Below are 20,706 nucleotides of genomic sequence, written 5' to 3'. Positions count from 1 at the left end.
TCAGGTCTACTTCAACAACCCGAAATCCCGGAATGGAAATGGGAAAACATTACCATTGATTTCATCACTAAATTGCCAAGGACTGCAAGTGGTTTTGATACTATTTGGGTAATAGTTGATCGTCTCACCAAATCAGCACACTTCCTGCCAATAAGAGAAGATGACAAGATGGAGAAATTAGCACGACTGTATTTGAAGGAAGTCGTCTCCAGACATGGAACACCAATCTCTATTATCTCTGATAGGGATGGCAGATTTATTTCAAGATTCTGGCAGACATTACAGCAAGCATTAGGAACTCGTCTAGACATGAGTACTGCCTATCATCCACAAACTGATGGGCAGAGCGAAAGGACGATACAAACGCTTGAAGACATGCTACGAGCATGTGTTATTGATTTCGAAAACAGTTGGGATCGACATCTACCGTTAGCAGAATTTTCCTACAACAACAGCTACCATTCAAGCATTGAGATGGCGCCGTTTGAAGCACTTTATGGTAGAAAGTGTAGGTCTCTGATTTGTTGGAGTGAAGTGGGGGATAGACAGATTATGGGTCCGGAGATAATACAAGAAACTACCGAGAAGATCATCCAAATTCAACAACGGTTGAAAACCGCCCAAAGTCGACAAAAGAGCTACGCTGACATTAAAAGAAAAGATATAGAATTTAAAATTGGAGAGATGGTCATGCTTAAAGTTGCACCTTGGAAAGGTGTTGTTTGATTTGGTAAACGAGGGAAATTAAATCCAAGGTATATCGGACCATTCAAGATTATTGATCGTGTCGGACCAGTAGCTTACCGACTTGAGTTACCTCAACAACTCGCGGCTGTACATAACACTTTACACGTCTCGAATTTAAAGAAATATTTTGCTAAAGAAGATCTCACTATTCCGTTAGATGAAATCCAAATCTCAATTCATCGAAGAACCCGTCGAAATAATGGATCGTGAGGTTAAAAGACTTAAGCAAAACAAGATACCAATTGTTAAGGTTCGATGGAATGCTCGTAGAGGACCCGAGTTCACCTGGGAACGAGAAGATCAGATGAATAAGAAATACCCGCATTTATTTCCAGAAGATACGTCAACACCTCCAACTGCTTAAAATTTCGGGAAGAAATTTATTTAACTGGTAGGTACTGTAGCGACCGGAACTTTTCCATGTTTATATATATATATATATTAAATGAAATTGTTATTTACATGATTAAGTGTTTCCAACATATTAAGCAATCAAACTTGTTAAGACTTGATTAATTGAAATAGGTTTCATATAGACAATTGACCACCCAAGTTGACCGATGATTCACGAACGTTAAAACTTGTAAAAACTATATGATGACATATATATGGTTATATATATAGTTAACATGATATTATGATAAGTAAACATATCATTAAGTATATTAATAATGAACTACATATGTAAAAACAAGACTACTAACTTAATGATTTTGAAACGAGACATATATGTAACGATTATCGTTGTAACGACATTTAATGTATATATATCATATTAAGAGATATTCGAACATCATAATATCATGATAATATAATAATTTAAAATCTCATTTGATATTATAAACATTGGGTTAACAACATTTAACAAGATCGTTAACCTAAAGGTTTCAAAACAACACTTACATGTAACGACTAACGATGATTTAACGACTCAGTTAAAATGTATATACATGTAGTGTTTTAATATGTATTCATACACTTTTGAAAGACTTCAAGACACTTATCAAAATACTTCTAATTAACAAAAATGCTTACAATTACATCCTCGTTCAGTTTCATCAACAATTCTACTCGTATGCACCCGTATTCGTACTCGTACAATACACAGCTTTTAGATGTATGTACTATTGGTATATACACTCCAATGATAAGCTATTAGCAGCCCATGTGAGTCACCTAACACATGTAGGAACCATCATTTGGCAACTAGCATGAAATATCTCATAAAATTACAAAAATATGAGTAATCATTCATGACTTATTTACATGAAAACAAAATTACATATCCTTTATATCTAATCCATACACCAACGACCAAAAACACCTACAAACACTTTCATTCTTCAATTTTATTCATCTAATTGATCTCTCTCAAGTTCTATCTTCAAGTTCTAAGTGTTCTTCATAAATTCTACAAGTTCTAGTTTCATAAAATCAAGAATACTTCCAAGTTTGCTAGCTTACTTCCAATCTTGTAGAGTGATCATCCAACCTCAAGAAATCTTTCTTATTTACAGTAAGATATCTTTCTAATACAAGGTAATACTCATATTCAAACTTTGATTCAATTTCTATAACTATAACAATCTTATTTCGAGTGAAAATCTTACTTGAACTGTTTTCGTGTCATGATTCTGCTTCAAGAACTTTCAAGCCATCCAAGGATCCTTTGAAGCTAGATCTATTTTTCTCATTTTCAGTAGCTTCATCCAGAAAACTTGAGGTAGTAATGATGTTCATAACATAATTCGATTCATACATATAAAGCTATCTTATTCGAAGGTTTAAACTTGTAATCACTAGAACATAGTTTAGTTAATTCTAAACTTGTTCGCAAACAAAAGTTAATCCTTCTAACTTGACTTTTAAAATCAACTAAACACATGTTCTATATCTATATGATATGCTAACTTAATGATTTAAAACCTGGAAACACGAAAAACACCGTAAAACCGGATTTACGCCGTCGTAGTAACACCGCGGGCTGTTTTGGGTTAGTTAATTAAAAACTATGATAAACTTTGATTTAAAAGTTGTTCTTCTGGAAAATGATTTTTCTTATGAACATGAAACTATATCCAAAAATCATGGTTAAACTCAAAGTGGAAGTATGTTTTTCAAAATGGTCATCAAGACGTCGTTCTTTCGACTGAAATGACTACCTCTTACAAAAACGACTTGTAACTTATATTTTCGACTATAAACCTATAATTTTCTGTTTAGATTCATAAAATAGAGTTCAATATGAAACCATAGCAATTTGATTCACTCAAAACGGATTTAAAACGAAGAAGTTATGGGTAAAACAAGATTGGATAATTTTTCTTATTGTAGCTACGTGAAAATTGGTAACAAATCTATATTAATCATATCCTAGCTAACTTATATTGTATTATACATGTATTCTAATATATTATGTAATCTTGGGATACCATCGACACGTATGCAAATGTTTTGACATATCATATCGACCCATGTGTATATATTATTTGGAACAACCATAGACACTCTATATGCAGTAATGTGGGAGTTAGCTATACAGGGTTGAGGTTGATTCCAAAAATATATATACTTTGAGTTGTGATCTAGCCTGAGACGTGTATACACTGAGTCGTGGATTGATTCAAGATAATATATATCAATTTTTTTTTGTACATCTAACGTTGGACAACTAGTTGTAGGTTACTTACGAGGACAACTGACTTAATAAACTTAAAACATCAAAATGTATTAAAAGTGTTGTAAATATATTTTGAATATACTTTGATATATATGTACATATTTGTTATAGGCTCGTGAATCGACTAGTGGCCAAGTCTTACTTCCCGACGAAGTAAAAATCTGTGAAAGTGAGTTATAGTCCCACTTTTAAAATCTAATATTTTTGGGATGAGAATACATGCAGGTTTTATAAATAATTTACAAAATAGACACAAGTACGTGAAACTACATTCTATGGTTGAATTATCGAAATCGAATATGCCCCTTTTTATTAAGTCTGGTAATCTAAGAATTAGGGAACAGACACCCTAATTGACGCGAATCCTAAAGATAGATCTATTGGGCCTAACAAACCCCATCCAAAGTACCGGATGCTTTAGTACTTCGAAATTTATATCATATCCGAAGGGTGTCCCGGAATGATGGGGATATTCTTATATATGCATCTTGTTAATGTCGGTTACCAGGTGTTCACCATATGAATGATTTTTATCTCTATGTATGGGATGTGTATTGAAATATGAAATCTTGTGGTCTATTGTTACGATTTGATATATATAGGTTAAACCTATAACTCACCAACATTTTTTTGTTGACGTTTTAAGCATGTTTATTCTCAGGAGATTATTAAGAGCTTCCGCTGTCGCATACTTAAATAAGGACAAGATTTGGAGTCCATGCTTGTATGATATTGTGTAAAAACTGCATTCAAGAAACTTATTTCGTTGTAACATATTTGTATTGTAAACCATTATGTAATAGTCGTGTGTAAACAGGATATTTTAGATTATCATTATTTGATAATCTACGTAAAGCTTTTTAAACCTTTATTGATGAAATAAAGGTTATGATTTGTTTTAAAATGAATGCAGTCTTTGAAAAACGTCTCATATAGAGGTCAAAACCTCGCAACGAAATCAATTAATATGGAACGTTTTTAATCAATAAGAACGGGACATTTCATCTTGTTCTTGGGACAATCATCCTGCATAATCAAACACGACTTTATACACAAGATAACAAAAAAAATACTTGGAACTTTTCTGGTCAAACAGACGCAAGGACGCAAACAATTCTTTGCGTCTCCATAGTAGCACGTACGCAAAGACGCAAGTACTCCCTTGCGGCCACACTTACCAAAGACGCAAGGACGCAGGAATGGTCTTGCGTCCTTGCCATTTCCTCTCTGTTTCAACAGTCATTTACCAGTCAATGGTAATTCCAAATATTAAAGCCCACTGACCTGAATATCTAAGAGTTTAATGTAATCAGAGATTCCAAAAGTCTCCGCTGTTGTACGGTTCCAAAAAAGAGCCCTCGGTACTCCATTCTTGTCCGTTTTTGTAGCAAAGGATTTAATGGTATGACGGTAAGCCTCGAGGATCCAAATCTACAAATCATTTTTGTTTAAACAATATCAATATATATATTATCTTTAAATAATAAAACTATTTGAAATCAAACATGTCGTTACCTTAAATGCCCACATAAATCCTGCCAAAGTGTACGCCTTGCCGCTCTCTAATTGGCTTTCCCGAACAACAAACCCTTCACTAACCGCTTCGTAAGTCGGTTCCCATATACGAGACCCCCATGGGTACTTATTAACACTTGAAAAATCTTCAACTAAATATAAGAACTTCTTGTTCACCACATGGGCAGATTGTTTACCCATAAAAGCTCTCTCTACAACTAATATGATTGCTAGTCGAACCACATCATCGTCCGAAACACCAACCCGACTACTTTTTAGAAGCTTCTTTTCAATATCACCAATCAAAATGTTTGTGCTCTCTTTAATGGACGGAAATAAACGTTGTCTAATTGGAGCCGTCTCTTTTTCATAATTTTTAGGGATGTAATGTGCCATATCCGTACGGGTACCAAACAAAAACCCCGTTACTAGACAAAATTCACGGCGATCAAATCTAATAGAAAAATTAGGCTTAAATCTAAACCATATGTCATCTTGCTCCTCGGGGTACTTATCATCATCAATACCTTCCGGCCGTACAGTTTTACGTTGGAGCATTGCATGTACAAGTCTGAGATAGTTTCCCATGTATTCAAGATCTAACCATACACCAAAACACGTTTCTTTAAATATTTTTATTTGATTTTCGGTCATTACTTTCCTCACATCACCTATAATACTTATTTTATTCTTCATCGTCAGTTTACCTTCAACCCATCCCTGTAAAATTAACAATAACAACATCAGCATATGATACGCAAATACGCAAAATTGGTCTTGCGTCCTAAACTACCGGTACGCAAGGTCGCAAATATGGTCTTGCGACTTGATTATGTCCCGAACGCAAGGACGCAAAACGACCATTTTGCCTGGACAGTCAAATTAATTTGACCAGCAACAAATTGTTGTTTCACCAAAACACTATACAAAACAAGACATAATATACCCCATTATTAAAAAAAAAAAATCAAGAATACGGTTTAATAATGATGATTATCACAGAGACATTTCATCGAACAGTTGGTGTGCACATTTTCAGATTTATATATGAACATATGAAATTGATATACACCTCCCAAATAACTAACATATATAGTGAAGGAATAACTAACCTGCGGATTTGCCATTGTTATTAGGTTGATATCTTGATTTATTTCGTAGTTAAAATGGAGCAGACGAAGACGATGATGACATAGTTGGTGACGTAGACGCTGGTACGTGGTGGTGGTGGTGAATACGATGGATGAACTGGTGGTAGTGCAGGTGGTGGTGGTGGTTTCGATCTACTGTTTGAACGAGAGAGAAGATGATGGATCTTTGCGTATTTGCGTTTGGCTAGGTTTCACGTAATTTGCTTCTCTGCGTCTGTGCGTATTTGCGAAGTGTGTGTGTGTGTCAAGTGAATGTTATTATTAGGTTTATAACCTAATAATTAAAAACACAAGACGCAAAGACGCAAGCACGCAAGATCCACAAACTTTGCGTCTTGCGTCTCGCAAGGCTTGTTTTGCGTCTTTGCGTATGCTATGATTACTATTTTATGTAGCTGCTATTTGAGTTTTTTTTATTTGTTTAACTACTGTTAATGTATATGTCCATCTATGTTTACAAATATTTATCTAGTGCTTAAGTGTAAGTTGTTATTGACCAAATTACTCCCGTCATCCTTGAACTTGTACTGAAAATTAAAATGACCAATAAAACAGATAGGCTAAAATTAAAATACCATTTCATTAACCAGTAGTACAAAAGGCCCTACGACCTACTTTATAACATGATCAACCAAGATTAATTAAATTGGAGCAGCATACATAATATGAGCATTCAACACTTCTCGATCAGAAGGATACACCAACTCGTCTTCATCAGTAAAGAAGTTGTTCAACAACATGCCATACGGCAATCCACTCCCACCAGCTGCAGGCAATCCTGCCATCCGATTAGCAACCACATATGCCAGATTAATTGGGATTTGTTCGAGCAAACACATCAAAATCAAAACTTCAGTTACAGATAGCTCCACATCAGCACAACATGACATTCTTCTTGATGACATTCATCATCTGTTGATACTGGTCCTGAATATCTTCCTCCCTGATAATGACAGGACCACTGTTTGGCATGTAAAAACCAGGTTTACATAGTCCCGAAACAAACTCAGAAGCTGAGAATGAATTTCCTGTAGCTGACCTCCTCGGGGCCTTTTTCACATCCTTGCTAAGACTGAAAAACTTGAAATCTCCATCTGGAATATCCAGAATCTCACCAAACTCCTCCAACGTCCAATCGTAGGAATAACCAAACATGTTCACGTGAACACATTTCAGTTTACGTGGATCAAAGACATAGTTAGCATAGAATTCCCTAACAAGTCTGGGATAGTACTCATTAACTTGACGATATAGAAAATCTCCAGCATCTATTCCCCGCCAGTACGCGGAAAAACCACCTTGAGCAACAACTTTAATACCAGGAAGAATGGGACGGTCGGCTAATAGTCGTCGTCTTTCAGCAACTTGTTGTGATGAATCTCCTTGTGATGGTCGGTGTGAAGCTCTAGCTCTTCTGTCCATGGATATTAACTGAGATTAACTGTAAATAACAAACTAATTAAAAATAATCATCATACAAACAAATAATAAATACTATAATTAGTGAAGAAAAATGCTTAAATTAGTACCTTAAAGTACCTTTAATCAATGAATTGCACAAGAATGGAATTTTTATGAGACTGTGAAATCAAAGTTCCAGGGTCATCCTATAAATAGGGTAAAATCTTATCCGACAAAAATCTAAGAAATCCTACTAAATCTTATCTGAAAATCCAACATCTGATCAGATAAGGTCGCAAGCTCGCAAGACGCAAGGATGCAATCTTGCGCCTTGCGAGGGCAACTCGCAAGGCACCTTACGTTTTGCGAGGACAACCTGGCAAATTTTTTTTTTATTGGGCTCCAGCGCAAGAAACTTGCTGGGAATGGGCATTTTGACTATAATCCCTATTTTTTTTACATTGTTAGTTATTGGTAATTATTATAGGGAGTGTTTAGTTATAGAATTTTATGGGTTAGTTATAGGATATAAGTGTTGATGTGGCGCTGATGTGGCAGTTAAGAGGATGAATAGTGTTAGTCACGATAGGGAGCGGCCTTATTGTGCTAATAATTGCGCGTTCTGACCTATATCAACTTAGACTTGTTGAGTTTGAGAAGGAGAAGAGAAAATATCAGCAAGATGTTTTATTTTTTATTGACGAAAAAAAACATTGTATAAAATTAGAGAAGACCAAACAAAAGATACAACCATGAAAGTTACAACCAAAGAAACTGCAAACCAAACGAGCTCAACCCTAGACAAGAAACAACTTGAACACGAGCTAAACTAGAACAGTAACCAAAAGACAAACGATAAAACAAACATCAAAGAGACAAAAGAAAGAGGTCCCGCGATCAAGATCAACGCCATGATTATGAGACATCTCCACCTTGAGCAAAACAACCAACCGCAAACACAAACAAACAAACAATCACTTGTCTTTCATTAAGGCTGAAAAACTCTTCAATTTGGCACCTTGAACAATCTTCTTCTTTTTAGGCTTCTTGACTTTAGACGGCGGCTTAAAGTTAATAAGTTAGGTTTCAACCTGATCGAACTCCACGTCTTTCATTATCGATTCGAAGAAACCAAACGTGGAACTCGCCTAACTCGATCATCAATGTGGCCCTAAGAAAGAATACACTTGCCCTTGCTAAAAAAGGTCAAAAAGCCCTCCTTCACATCCGCATCCGCTTCCATGTCATCCTCATGAATAACACTTGGGGGGATATTAACACAAGGGAATCCAACCCGTTACCCACACCCAATCCAACATCCAAAACCTTTTTTAGGCGTCCTCAACGAAGATGACCTGACAGATGCCAACCGGGCTGAATTAAGAGCTTGAATGTTTTTCTACGCCATGTCACATTCCGCTTCACAAGGTTTGCCGACACAAGTAATCCCGCTAGAGCCCAAAGAACCAAACTAGTCACCAACTATTCTGTCTAGTTAATCAGTCAACATCGGTGAATGAGTTTAAATTGGATTTATTTGGTCAAAGTCAAATTTAATCGGTCAAAGTTAATTAAAAATCAAAGTTAAAGTTTGTCAACATTTTAATACATAAATTTAAAATAACATTTTAGAACATTTGAACAATTGAACGATTATGTTTGTGTTTCAAGACAATCATGTTAAAGTGTATGTTTGTTTATGTTTTTGTATGCAAAGGTGGAACTGTGAGTTGATTTAAGAGGGCCATGACTCTCCTTGAATTCGGACTACTAGTGTAAAAATTACTCATATTTTAGGATAGGTTAATCTAGGCAAGAGGCAGACCTACGTCAAGATAACCCCCCTGAAAAACTTTGGTAGTGTTCCTGAATTTGAATCCACATAATGACTCAGAGCACATGGAGCCATCTCCTTATTTTTTTGTCAAAAATAAAAATGGCGGACTGACTGATATTTTTATCAGTTAATGAAAGAGCCCAAAAAACAAAAAATATGCGGTTGGGCATGCCACAAGAGAATATTTGCGACAAGAAATGAATCCTAATTTTCGAATAACCGATCCTTTTAATCCAGTGCATATAATGTCTTTTTCGGGAGCCAGAGGAAATGCATACTCGAATCTATGAGTGGAATAAAAATTTATACTAAACTTGAATTTTCATTTTTAAGAGATGCAATTAAGAAATGCAACCGAAACGGAATTGATAAACAGTCTTAGAAACAGAATTCTCCCACTTGGGCTTACTATGCTTTGGGATTTTTTTTTTTTTTTTAGAATATCAAAACCGATTCAGTTTCGGTTTCTTAATATTATAATTATAATAAATAATAATGTATAACAATATTGATATTGTAATCTACTTGAATATTGATATCGAATCTACTTCTACTTGAATATTTAATACCAGAAAACTCTATGAATGTTGTATTGCGGAGCTATATATCGGCACGTTCGCCCGTCGTATACCCCCATTCCTTTTATCGAGCATAATGATGTGAATCGGGCTTTAATGAGCTCTAACATGCAACGTCAAGTAGTCCCTCTTTCTCAGTCCGAGAAGTTCATTGTTGGAACTGGATTGGAAGGCATTAACCTCCCCATTGCGTATTGGTACTTATCGAGTGTAGAATAAATCTGCTTCTCTTTGTTCCTACGAACAAAACTGTTCCATTATTACCAACATAATAGAACAAAATGAACTCTTATGTTGAAATAATCCACTAAATAGGATAACATACTCATAGTGTCTTTTCCAATGCAATAAAGTTACATAGTGTCTTTTTTCTTTCATCTAGCAACAGTCCTCCTAATAAAAATTTTCAAGTTCCTTGATTTGTTTTTTTGTTTAAATAAAAATCAAAAACTTTTTATGTAATCTAGGCCTTTATAAATAATGAAAGGACTCTTTAGAGAACAATTACAAACCGGCCCAAGAGAGCCTCAGACATCAAACCACAATAAAACATAAGAAACAACAAACAATAGAGACAAAAATCTATAGAGAGAGAAAATGTGTGAGAGAGAAACAAATAGAGAGAGAAAATCTGCGGCGGCAAATTCAACGGAGGGTGCAGGCGGCGATGATGTAGGATGGAAGAAACAACGAGGTGCAAGAAAGGGTAACTACTACAGAGATCGATCAACGAACGTTAACAAACCTCTACTTACATCATTCATGTTCTACAACTTTCCTGAAACATGGGGTATCACCGAGCTTTGGAAGACCTTCGATAGATTTGGGTTAGTACGTGATGTATACATTGCCAGAAAACGATTACAAAATGGTCACCGTTTTGGTTTCGTTAGATTTGAAGGGGTGAGTGATATGGAAGTGCTGATGTCAAGGCTTAACAGAATCCAAATTCTTGGTTGGGGTTTAAAAGTCTATAAGGCACGTGAACGAAGCAATAGTAACAGCAATAGACCATCTAATAAATCAAGTCATGGTGATAATAAAGGAACCTCAAGAATCAACAAAGATATCGTATGGAAGATGAATGTCTCCAAGAGTACAAGTGAAAAGAAAGTTTGGAAGGAAGTACCCAAGGTGAATGCGAACAATACTAAAAATAATGACAATGGGGATTACACAAAAGAAAACCCTATACCAGCAGAAATTATCAAAAACAAAGAAAGTGGGCCTCAACAATCCCATCAGTATGTAAAGTTCTGGGAAAACAAAACATACAAAAATAACAATCACAAGGATAAGGTTAGAATGGTATCCATGCGCAATGAAAAAGAAAACACAGAGATTGAAAATGTGACAATTATTGGTGAAGTGGAAAACTACAGTCTTCTCCAACAAATCAAAAGATTATGTGAAATTGAAGGGCTCATTGACGTCAACATTAAATACTTGGGTGGTCTTGAAATCATGTTAATTCTAAAATCTGAAGAGGCAGTGACTAATATTCTCGATAATGAGCACCATGGTATAAAAAGGTGGATAAAAAATCTTAGAAAATGGAGTGCATCATATTTCTATCCTGGGAGACTGACGTGGATTAACATTATTGGGGTTCCAGTTATTTGTTGGAATGAAAACATGTTTGAAAAAATTGGTGGATGGTGGGGAGAGGTAATCGAAATGACCAACTGCAAATTAGAGGGAGATCAAAATCTAATTAAGGGTCGGGTTCTAGTTAAAGTCAGTGCTCCAGATATCATCAATGACTCAGTCTTGGTTGATCACGATAAATGCTCATTCTACGTCAGGGCTTTCGAAGATGTCAATGATATAATCCAAATGGATCTTAATGAGTTTAACCCGGATAATGGGGATCAAATGTCCACTAAGTCAGAAGATATGGAGGATGCTGAAGAAGATGATTGTTACTCTTCGGATGAAGATGATGATCAAAACATGTTTCCGGCTAATTTACCTGAAAAGGCTCCTGTGGGTGAAAATAAACAGTCAACTTCTAGGATACAAGCCAAACGGGTGAAAACTGAAGAATCTTTTTCTGGTATACAAAAAGATATTGATGGGTCCAAGATTGACAAAAACAACCATAATGATGATGAGGTTGCAAAAAGTCCAAAAAGTGTTAATATGGAGATACCCAATGAGGAACATATCCCTTAATTTACGCTGGATAATACAAATACAGCAGATCCAACATATGTAATTGCAAGTCCAGTTAACAAAAGCACAATTATTATAAACAGCTGTCCTGGGGATTCTGATGATTTGAATTTGGGTGGCGTTGCAACTATTAATGGGACCCCCAACAATACCTCAATTGGAGGCCCAACAGATACAGATAACACAAAGGGTATTGGGCTTCCATATAAACAAGGGGCAGTGAGCGTGAACGACATAGAAGAATCCAATAACGAGTTGGGCTATAACAGCCCAGTGGAACTGAACCTGTGTCCGGAAGTAATTAAGCAAAACGTCAATAACTTTATCTCTTCTTCTATACCTGAATCCACACACCATCACAAGAAAATTATCATCACTTCCCACAAGCCCGATAAAACAAATATAGATGGTGGTGCTTCTGATGATACTTGGAACAAAGTTCGCAAATGGAAAAAATCGTCAAGGATCATTAACGCCAAATCTACAGCTAGAAAGAAAAACAAACCCAATTCCCAAATCAATATTGGTGTTAAAAGAACACGCGAATCCTCTATGTATGACATCTTAATGTCCAAAACCAGAAGAGTTAGTAATCAAGATGATGACAAATCAATTCAGTCAGAAGAAAGTGTGAATTTAAGTGACTTTGCCAAACTCCTAGGGTTTGACGAAGAGCAAGATCTATAAGACACAGTTACCACATTCGTGAATGTTTTAACCGATTTCCAATGAAGATATTATCACTCAATATTCGTGGTTTTAATCAAGATGGTAAGGTTACATGGGTCAAGCATATGATCAAAGATAACAATCCAATTGTTGCAGCCTTTCAAGAGACAAAGTGCAATTCAATCAAAGACAGATGGGTAGAACATTTGTGGGGGTCTCAAAACGTGAAGTATACTGTCAAAAACGCAATTGGTAGGTCAGGAGGTATTCTACTGATGTGGGATTCGAACATCTTCAACGTTGACCATGCTGTCGAAAGTGAATTCTTCATAGCCATCAAAGGTAAACTCTCTAATTACAACACTGAGATTGTGATTGTTAATGTTTACGGTCCACATAAAGACGATAAAAAAAGAAGATTTTGGAATTCTTTAAATGAATTGTTGAAATATGGTAATGTTGCTTGGGTTGTTTGTGGGGATTTCAATGAGGTTAGGTCCGATTTCGAGAGGGAGAATACAAATTTTATAGCTAGAAGAGCCAACTTGTTCAATGATTTTATCTCCAATAACAGTCTCATAGAAATTCCTCTATCCGGGAAACGATTTACGAGAATTAGTGATGATGGAATCCAATTTAGTAAACTAGACCGTTTCCTTGTCTCTGACAAATTTGCTAATATGTGGGATGATTTACATGTCTCGGCCCTGGACAGAAACCTCTCTGATCATTCCCCATTACTGCTTAGGAACGGTCAGTCTGACTTTGGGCCAAAACCGATTAGGATCTTTGATTCATGGATCGATGATGTTAATTCTAAAAATCTGATTATTGAAGCTTGGAACACCTGTATAGCGGGTCACCGAAAAGATGTTGTGTTTAGGCTCAAACTTAAATGTGTTAAGGATAAATTGCGTGAGTGGAGTAAAAAGAATTATGGGAAAATAGATGAGGAGTTAAATATTTTAAATGAAGAATGTAATCGGTTTGAACGTGAAGCTGAACAAGGAAATTTATCTAATGACGAGAGGCTGAATTGGTTGTCAAAAAGGGGCCAATGGATTGAGAAAGACCGAAATAAAAGAAATATGTTAAAACAAAAGGCTCGAATTAAATGGGTGATCGACGGTGATGAAAATTCTAAATTTTTCCACTCAGTCATTAAACGGCGGAACAACAAGAATAATCTGCGAGGATTACACATAAATGGAACATGGAGTGAGGATCCTAATGCAATTAAAAATGAAGTCCACAGCTATTTCAAATCCTTTTATGAAGATCATGAAGCTAGGGGCTTTACTTTTGAGGGTTTCGAAACATCCAAAATTTCACCAGAAGATGCTTCACGTATTGAATTAAAATTCACAGAAGATGAAGTTTGGGATGTAATCAAAGATTGTGGCATTTCAAAGGCTCCCGGACCCGACGGTTTTAACTTCAGTTTTTACAGGATGTATTGGTGGCTTATTAAAGACGATTTGATGAATGCACTCCTTTGGTTTTGGGAGCACGAGGAGATCTCAACAGGTTGTAATGCGTCTTTCATCACACTTTTACCTAAAATAAATGACCCCGTCCACCTTCGTGATTATAGACCAATAAGTCTCATTGGAAGTTATTACAAAATAATCGCAAAAATCTTAGCAAATAGACTTCGGGGTGTAATCGGTAACTTAATTGGCGTTGAACAAAGTGCTTTCGTTAAGGATAGATCAATTCTTGATAGCATACTTATAGCCAATGAATTAGTCTATGATGTCAAAAAAAGAAAATCCGAATGCTTCATATTTAAAGCCGACTTCGAAAAAGCTTTTGATTGTGTCCGATGGAGGTTTCTATTAGATATAATGAAGAAAATGGGGTTTGGAGATAAATGGAGGAAATGGATAGAATCTTGCTTTCGATCGACTTCAATATCAGTTCTAGTTAACGGCTCTCCAACAAAGGAATTCAATCTCCAAAAGGGTGTTCGCCAAGGTGATCCACTCTCACCCTATCTCTTTATTATTGCTAGCGAAGGTTTGAATATTCTCACTAAGATTGCGGTTAGAGACAAACTCATAAGGGGGGTCGAAATTGGTGTTAATAAAGTTCTTGTCTCTCATTTACAATTTGCGGATGACACAATTTTCTTCGGGGATTGGAACAAACGCAATATTAAAAATGTCCACAAAACCCTCAGGTGCTTCGAGAAGCTTTCGAGTTTGCGTATTAACCTAAGTAAAAGTATTCTCTATGGGATTGGGATATCAAAACCGGCATTAGAAAACATGGCCCTCAATCTAGGATGCAATGCGGGTTCCCTTCCATTCATATACTTAGGGATGCCAATCGGTCAAAAGATGCATAAAAAAGAAGCTTGGAACCCTATAGTAGAGAAATTTAAAAAACGATTGTCGACATGGAAAGCTAGAACAATGTCGTTCGGGGGTAGGTTAACGCTCATAAAATCGATCCTTAGTAGTCTTCCACTTTACTTCTTCTCGTTGTTTCGTGCTCCCTCATCCGTCATCCACCTTCTCGAGAATATGCGTCGTAAGTTTTTTTGGGGCGGGTCGGGGAATGATTCAAAATTATCATGGGTTAAATGGGATACAATTCTTTTACCATACAATGAGGGCGGGCTAAATATTTGTTCACTTAAATCCAAAAATTGGGCGCTTTTGGGAAAATGGTGGTGGCGTTTTCGCACCGAAAACGGATCACTATGGGTCAATATAATCAAGAGTATCTACGGGCGGGATGGGGGTTTAGGTATTGTTAACTCTAACGTTGTTTCGAGACATGTTTCAGTGTGGGGCAACATCATCAAAATAGGGTCGGACATGCTCAAAGTGGGTATAAATCTGGAGGATCTGTTCATTCGCAACATTGGTGATGGTCACGATATCCGATTTTGGGACGATTTGTGGGTTGGCAACAACCCACTTAAAGTTTCATTTCCGCGTCTCTATAGGCTGGAAATCAACAATTCGTGTTCCATCGCAGACAGAGCAAAGAAGATTGATGGTTGCTGGGACTTTAACTGGGCTTGGTGCAGAGATATTTCAGGTAGATTACATGGAGAACTTGATACACTCACAACCTTGATTTCCAATCATGCTTCTGTTGGTTCTGGTCAAACATCGTGGGCGTGCAAAATAGACAACAAAAGTAGCTACACATCCAAATCCATGGCGGTAAAAATAGATAACATCACAATTCCAAGGGCTTATGTTAGCAATAAAACGATGCGTAACAACTTGATCCCACAAAAAATCGGGATATTCATTTGGCGGGTAGTAAAAGGAAGGATCGCGGTCAAAACGGAACTTGAGAAACGTGGGATTGTTTTGGATACATTATTATGCCCAATGTGTAATAATGTTCCCGAATCAATTGACCACGCTATTCTTTCATGTAAAACTGCTCAAGAAGTATGGGAGGGTATTCATAAATGGTGGAAAATTAACTTGCCTTCGCACATCACTCTGGAAGAGTTGCTTGGAGGATCTAATTATGTGAACTTTTCGGGTAAAATCTCCAAAATTTGGCAAGCAATCACTTGGTCGGCGAGCTACATCATTTGGAAAAACAGGAATCAAAAAGTCTTTAAGAATGATTCATGGTCTTCATCAAAAATCATATGCGAGGTTCAAGTCAAAACTTATGAATGGATTAGCAATCGATCGAGAAATATACACTAAGATTGGCTTCATTGGCTTCTTGATCCGATCAACTTAGGTTTTCCGGACATCAATAACCGAGATCCTGGTTGATTCGAGTATTCTGGTTGATTCGAGTCATTGTTGCTTCGAGTTTAGAGTCGTGGACACTATTTCTGTAAAAATAGTTTATAGATCCATGCATATGTGTTAGGTATTCGGGTATTCGTGTGTGGTGCAAGTCTTTTTGCCCCATATCCTTGTACATTTTTGTTTTTTTCTTTATATTTATATATATATATATATATATTTGCTTTTCAAAAAAAAAGAGCAAGGTCTTAAATCGACAAAACAACGCCTACAAACCAAACTATTGTTTGTATGGTATGCTTCTAAATATATTGTATGTATATTCAATTAGAAAAGGGCCAACTACTATTCATTTCACAATTTATTATTTTCAGTTTTTTTTTAATAAGAAATTATTAAACTGTTACTATATTCATAAATAGTTCATTCAAATCTATAAAAGGTTTGTTCGGATTAATCTTCGATTATTACAACAATGTAGTAGGGGGATCAGTTGGTTTCGGCAATGAAATTCTTACCAAAAGAGAACTGAACGTCACAATTCATTTTTACGATTAAATAGGATAATATGGTTTTGTTATCTAGTCTAGTATAGTTTGTGGTGTCTATGTATTTAGATTACTAGTTTTAACAAAATGTATATCCAAAACAACTCAAACTGAAGATCACACCTAATAGCATATGTTCTCTTTGCAACAAAAACATGGGAATTGAACCAGTGTTTTCGCGGTGTAAATTTTATCTTTTTTTCCTTAAAATTTGTATGTATTTACAAATGTATTAACAATTTTATCTCACTCAATCAGCCCGGATGGTACGACATAGTTTCCGTATGAAGGTATACGTATAGCTGGAAGCAGTTATGCAAAAATCAAAACAACCCAGATGATACCACATAGTCATTTGTACCCAAAGTCCAAAACAGTTGAGCAACGGATCAAAACAGTCTGAATGGTACCACATTGTTTCCTTACATCTTATTCATACCCCAAATCTTGATTCGCTTACATGTGAATAATGTAGTTACCAAATCAAGAAGTTTCGACTAGCAATTTCGACCACCCTTGTTCTGATACCATGAAATAAATCAAACTTGCACAACAAGAGACAATAATTATTATCTAAAAACAGCATCTTTTCTAGCAAAACGGTAAACAACAACACCAGTTCTAGACACACTTGATGGACCATCTTCATGTACCAATTCAACTTTAAAATACTTTTTTGCTTTCTTAAAAAAACCAGATTCTTTTTTCCACCTCCTCAAATGCCCCATCAAAAACACCTTCTCACCCTCACCTCCGTTACCGTTACTTATACCGTCAACTCCGTTACAGTTACCGTTATCTAACAAAAGATATTTTAACGTCTCAAGTAACGGATCAAACAAATTATCATGATACACTACATCCGAACCGATAATTAGGTCAAACTCCCTCCCAATCACTTTCATTTCATCATTTTCACCCCAACTAAGTGCCGCCACGTGTACTTCCCCGCCACGTGGCTCCAACGCTCCGGAATTCACGTCGACATTAAACTTGAGATTCGGAAGCACGTGATGCAAATCCGTTACCGTGACGTCAGCACCGAGTATGGCAGCTGCCGCGATCCCAACGACGCCGGTGCCGGAACCTAGTTCTAAAATACGAATCGGTCGTGAACGTGGGTTGACGGAAGTAACGGCGCCGGAGAACCTATCGGCGTTAGATTCGTGATAAGAGTCTAGAAGCTTGACGAAAGTATCGGCGGCTGGCCAGAGCTGGAATGAGAGACCTTGTGACGGAAGTTGACGGATAACGACGGCGGAACTGACTGAATTGAGGTGGTACGTCTGGTGTTGAATCGGTGTAGGAAGTAATTCGAATTTGTTGCCGTTATGTTGTTGAGCAGTATCGGTATCGTTGTTGTTGTTGTCTAATAGAAGCATTGTCACCGGATTGATTTCTTCGTCGTCGGAGGTGGTCATGTACTGAAGACGGCGGCGGAATTAGGGTGTAAGAATGCAGGATTGAGGTGAGTGAGGGGTGCTATTTTAAGAAACCTGAAGTGGAAGTAGGTTAATTTTGGAAATAATTTTGGACCGTTTTGACCTTTTGGTTTCATCAAGTGGATAGCGTTGACTTGTTTAATCTTGACTAACTCATTGCTGAAATGGACCTTATGACTGATCGTACGGTCCAACTTCCGTCTTCAATTTCAGATCGGGATAAAATCAAGTACATTGATTTTAAGGTTTAATCGAATCTATTTACACTAACTACACAAGTTTTGTTTGGCTCGATTAGTTTGTTTGGGTTTGGTTTGTATCTTGTACTAAGTAGTCTTTTATCATTGGCATTAAATTGCCTTAGTTTAATATAAATGTTTATGTTTATGTTTATTTTTTGTAAAGAAAAAAATATATAAATAAAAAATAAGGTTAATTATATTTGTTTCTATCATTTATCTGCTTTCGATTAATTTTTAGGTTAATTATATTTGTTAAGGATCCACCTATGGCAACTTTCCCACATTATGTTGGGGGTAAAAGAGAGGGGGGTTTTACTTGGCCGTACCCTTGGATCGGTTCAAGGTTTCCTCCCGGACAGCGATAGGAGACGGGTTAATATCACTGCATCGGCATAGTTGAAACGGGAGATGATCGCAACGGGTGGTTAAGTCCCCCTCAGGTGATCCCAAAGTCGCTGTTCAAAAAATAAAAAATTTATATAAACTTATTTTTCACGAATATATTACTTGACTCAAATCACAACTTCTTGATCAAAAGAATTTCCAAGTTAGGTTTTGATCTAACTGCCAAAGTACACAGGATTTGAGTGTTTCTGCTGATCTACAATTTTTCTTAAAAAAATTCGAGTTTATGACAATCATAAATCTAAACATAAATAAATAAAGGTTGAGATAACATGATATCTAACAAAGAATTCAAAAATGAATTAACTTAATAAACAATTCGCCGTGTCGTTCATTTCAACTAGTTTAGAAACCCATGCTCCATGGAGGGAATTTTGCATTAATCAATTAATTGTCGTATGTTAAATTTAAATTAATTTTTCAAATGTAACAAATAATAGTAGTTAATAATCAATTAATTTTCAAATGTAACAATATAATAATAATAATTTATGAGAAATATTAATTTGCATTCTTAATTTAAATTAAGATCAATGGATAAATCTCAACCCTTAGATCAATTGCAGATCAATCCCCTAATTTTTTTATCAAGTGCAGATCAATCCCTTAATCAATTGCAGATCAATCCCCGAATATGTTCTTGTGAAACACTAACCGTCGTTATCATGCGTTCATCTTCATCGTAACAACAATTCGAATTGAATCCAATTGATGACCGAGATAAGTTCCCGAGACACTAATTAACAAGTTTTGTAAAGCATCATGGATCAAAACAACATCAAATCATCGAATCAATGATGAACATCATCGTGAGCACACGTGTAACACCCCGTTTTCCTCGTACGTAGTCTAAAGGTACGCATTTTACCTTGTAAACGTTTAATATTAACCGCGAACGTTTGTATATAGTTTAAATGTTGAAAATGGGTTGATCAGGTCTTCTGTCGCGTTTTGAAGTGTTTCATCGCGTTTGGGTCGGTCGCGATACGCGACAAAGCAGCCTGGAACGCGACGGCTCCAGAACCCCACTTCTGACAATATTATCGTGTTTGAAATTTGTTTGTCGCGTTCCGATGTCGCGGGACGTGGCAAGTTGTCGCGAAACGCGACAGGTGTCGCTGTTTGACAATTTTGACCCGAATTAAATGGCATCTTTTGGGGTTTATTGGTCTTTTCACTTGTGGACGATTTTAGATCTAGAAAACTGATACATGAGTTATTCTAGCTCATTTATCACACCTCCAACTACACCACATTCAATTTTAGAGAGAGAGTTAAGGTTTTAGTGAGAGAAAGCTCACTTGGAGAAGAAGGAGACCAAATCTCACCTGAATCCAAGTTTTAAAGGTGTTCCTTACGTCTCTAGCTACGTCTTGATAGTGTTGGTAAGTCTTAACTCTGTGTTTTGAGTTTTAATTGATTTATGGCTAGGGTTTGTTCATTTGAGACTTGTAAGACCCATTTGGGGGTTAAATGGGTGAATTTGGGTTAAATTGATGTAAGGAAAGCATAATGGTTATAACCTAGGGTTTGGTCATGTAAATTGAGGTTTGGGAGTGTTAATTGTGTTGTTAGTCACTAA

The 20,706-nt window shown here is 36.3% G+C and overlaps 1 protein-coding gene across 1 annotated transcript; it reads right to left on the bottom strand.

Moving 5' to 3' along the window:
* Positions 1-17,191: 17,191 nt before the first annotated feature.
* On the bottom strand, positions 17,192-18,524 carry LOC139892181 (uncharacterized). Its single transcript, XM_071875221.1, has one exon. It carries the CDS (start codon positions 18,454-18,456, stop codon positions 17,605-17,607), a length of 852 nt encoding a protein of 283 aa, XP_071731322.1. The 5' UTR covers positions 18,457-18,524; the 3' UTR covers positions 17,192-17,604.
* Between the last annotated feature and the right edge of the window lie 2,182 nt (positions 18,525-20,706).

The sequence above is a fragment of the Rutidosis leptorrhynchoides genome, chromosome 2, assembly GCF_046630445.1.
Source record: "Rutidosis leptorrhynchoides isolate AG116_Rl617_1_P2 chromosome 2, CSIRO_AGI_Rlap_v1, whole genome shotgun sequence".
NCBI classification, from domain to species: Eukaryota; Viridiplantae; Streptophyta; class Magnoliopsida; order Asterales; family Asteraceae; genus Rutidosis; species Rutidosis leptorrhynchoides.
Note: the sequence above shows the minus strand (reverse complement) of the source record. Positions and strands in the feature narration are given on the sequence as shown.

Excerpts from the sequence above, each read along its gene's own strand:
- LOC139892181 (XM_071875221.1), bottom strand. The coding sequence starts at position 18,456 with ATGACCACCTCCGACGACGAAGAAATCAATCCGGTGACAATGCTTCTA.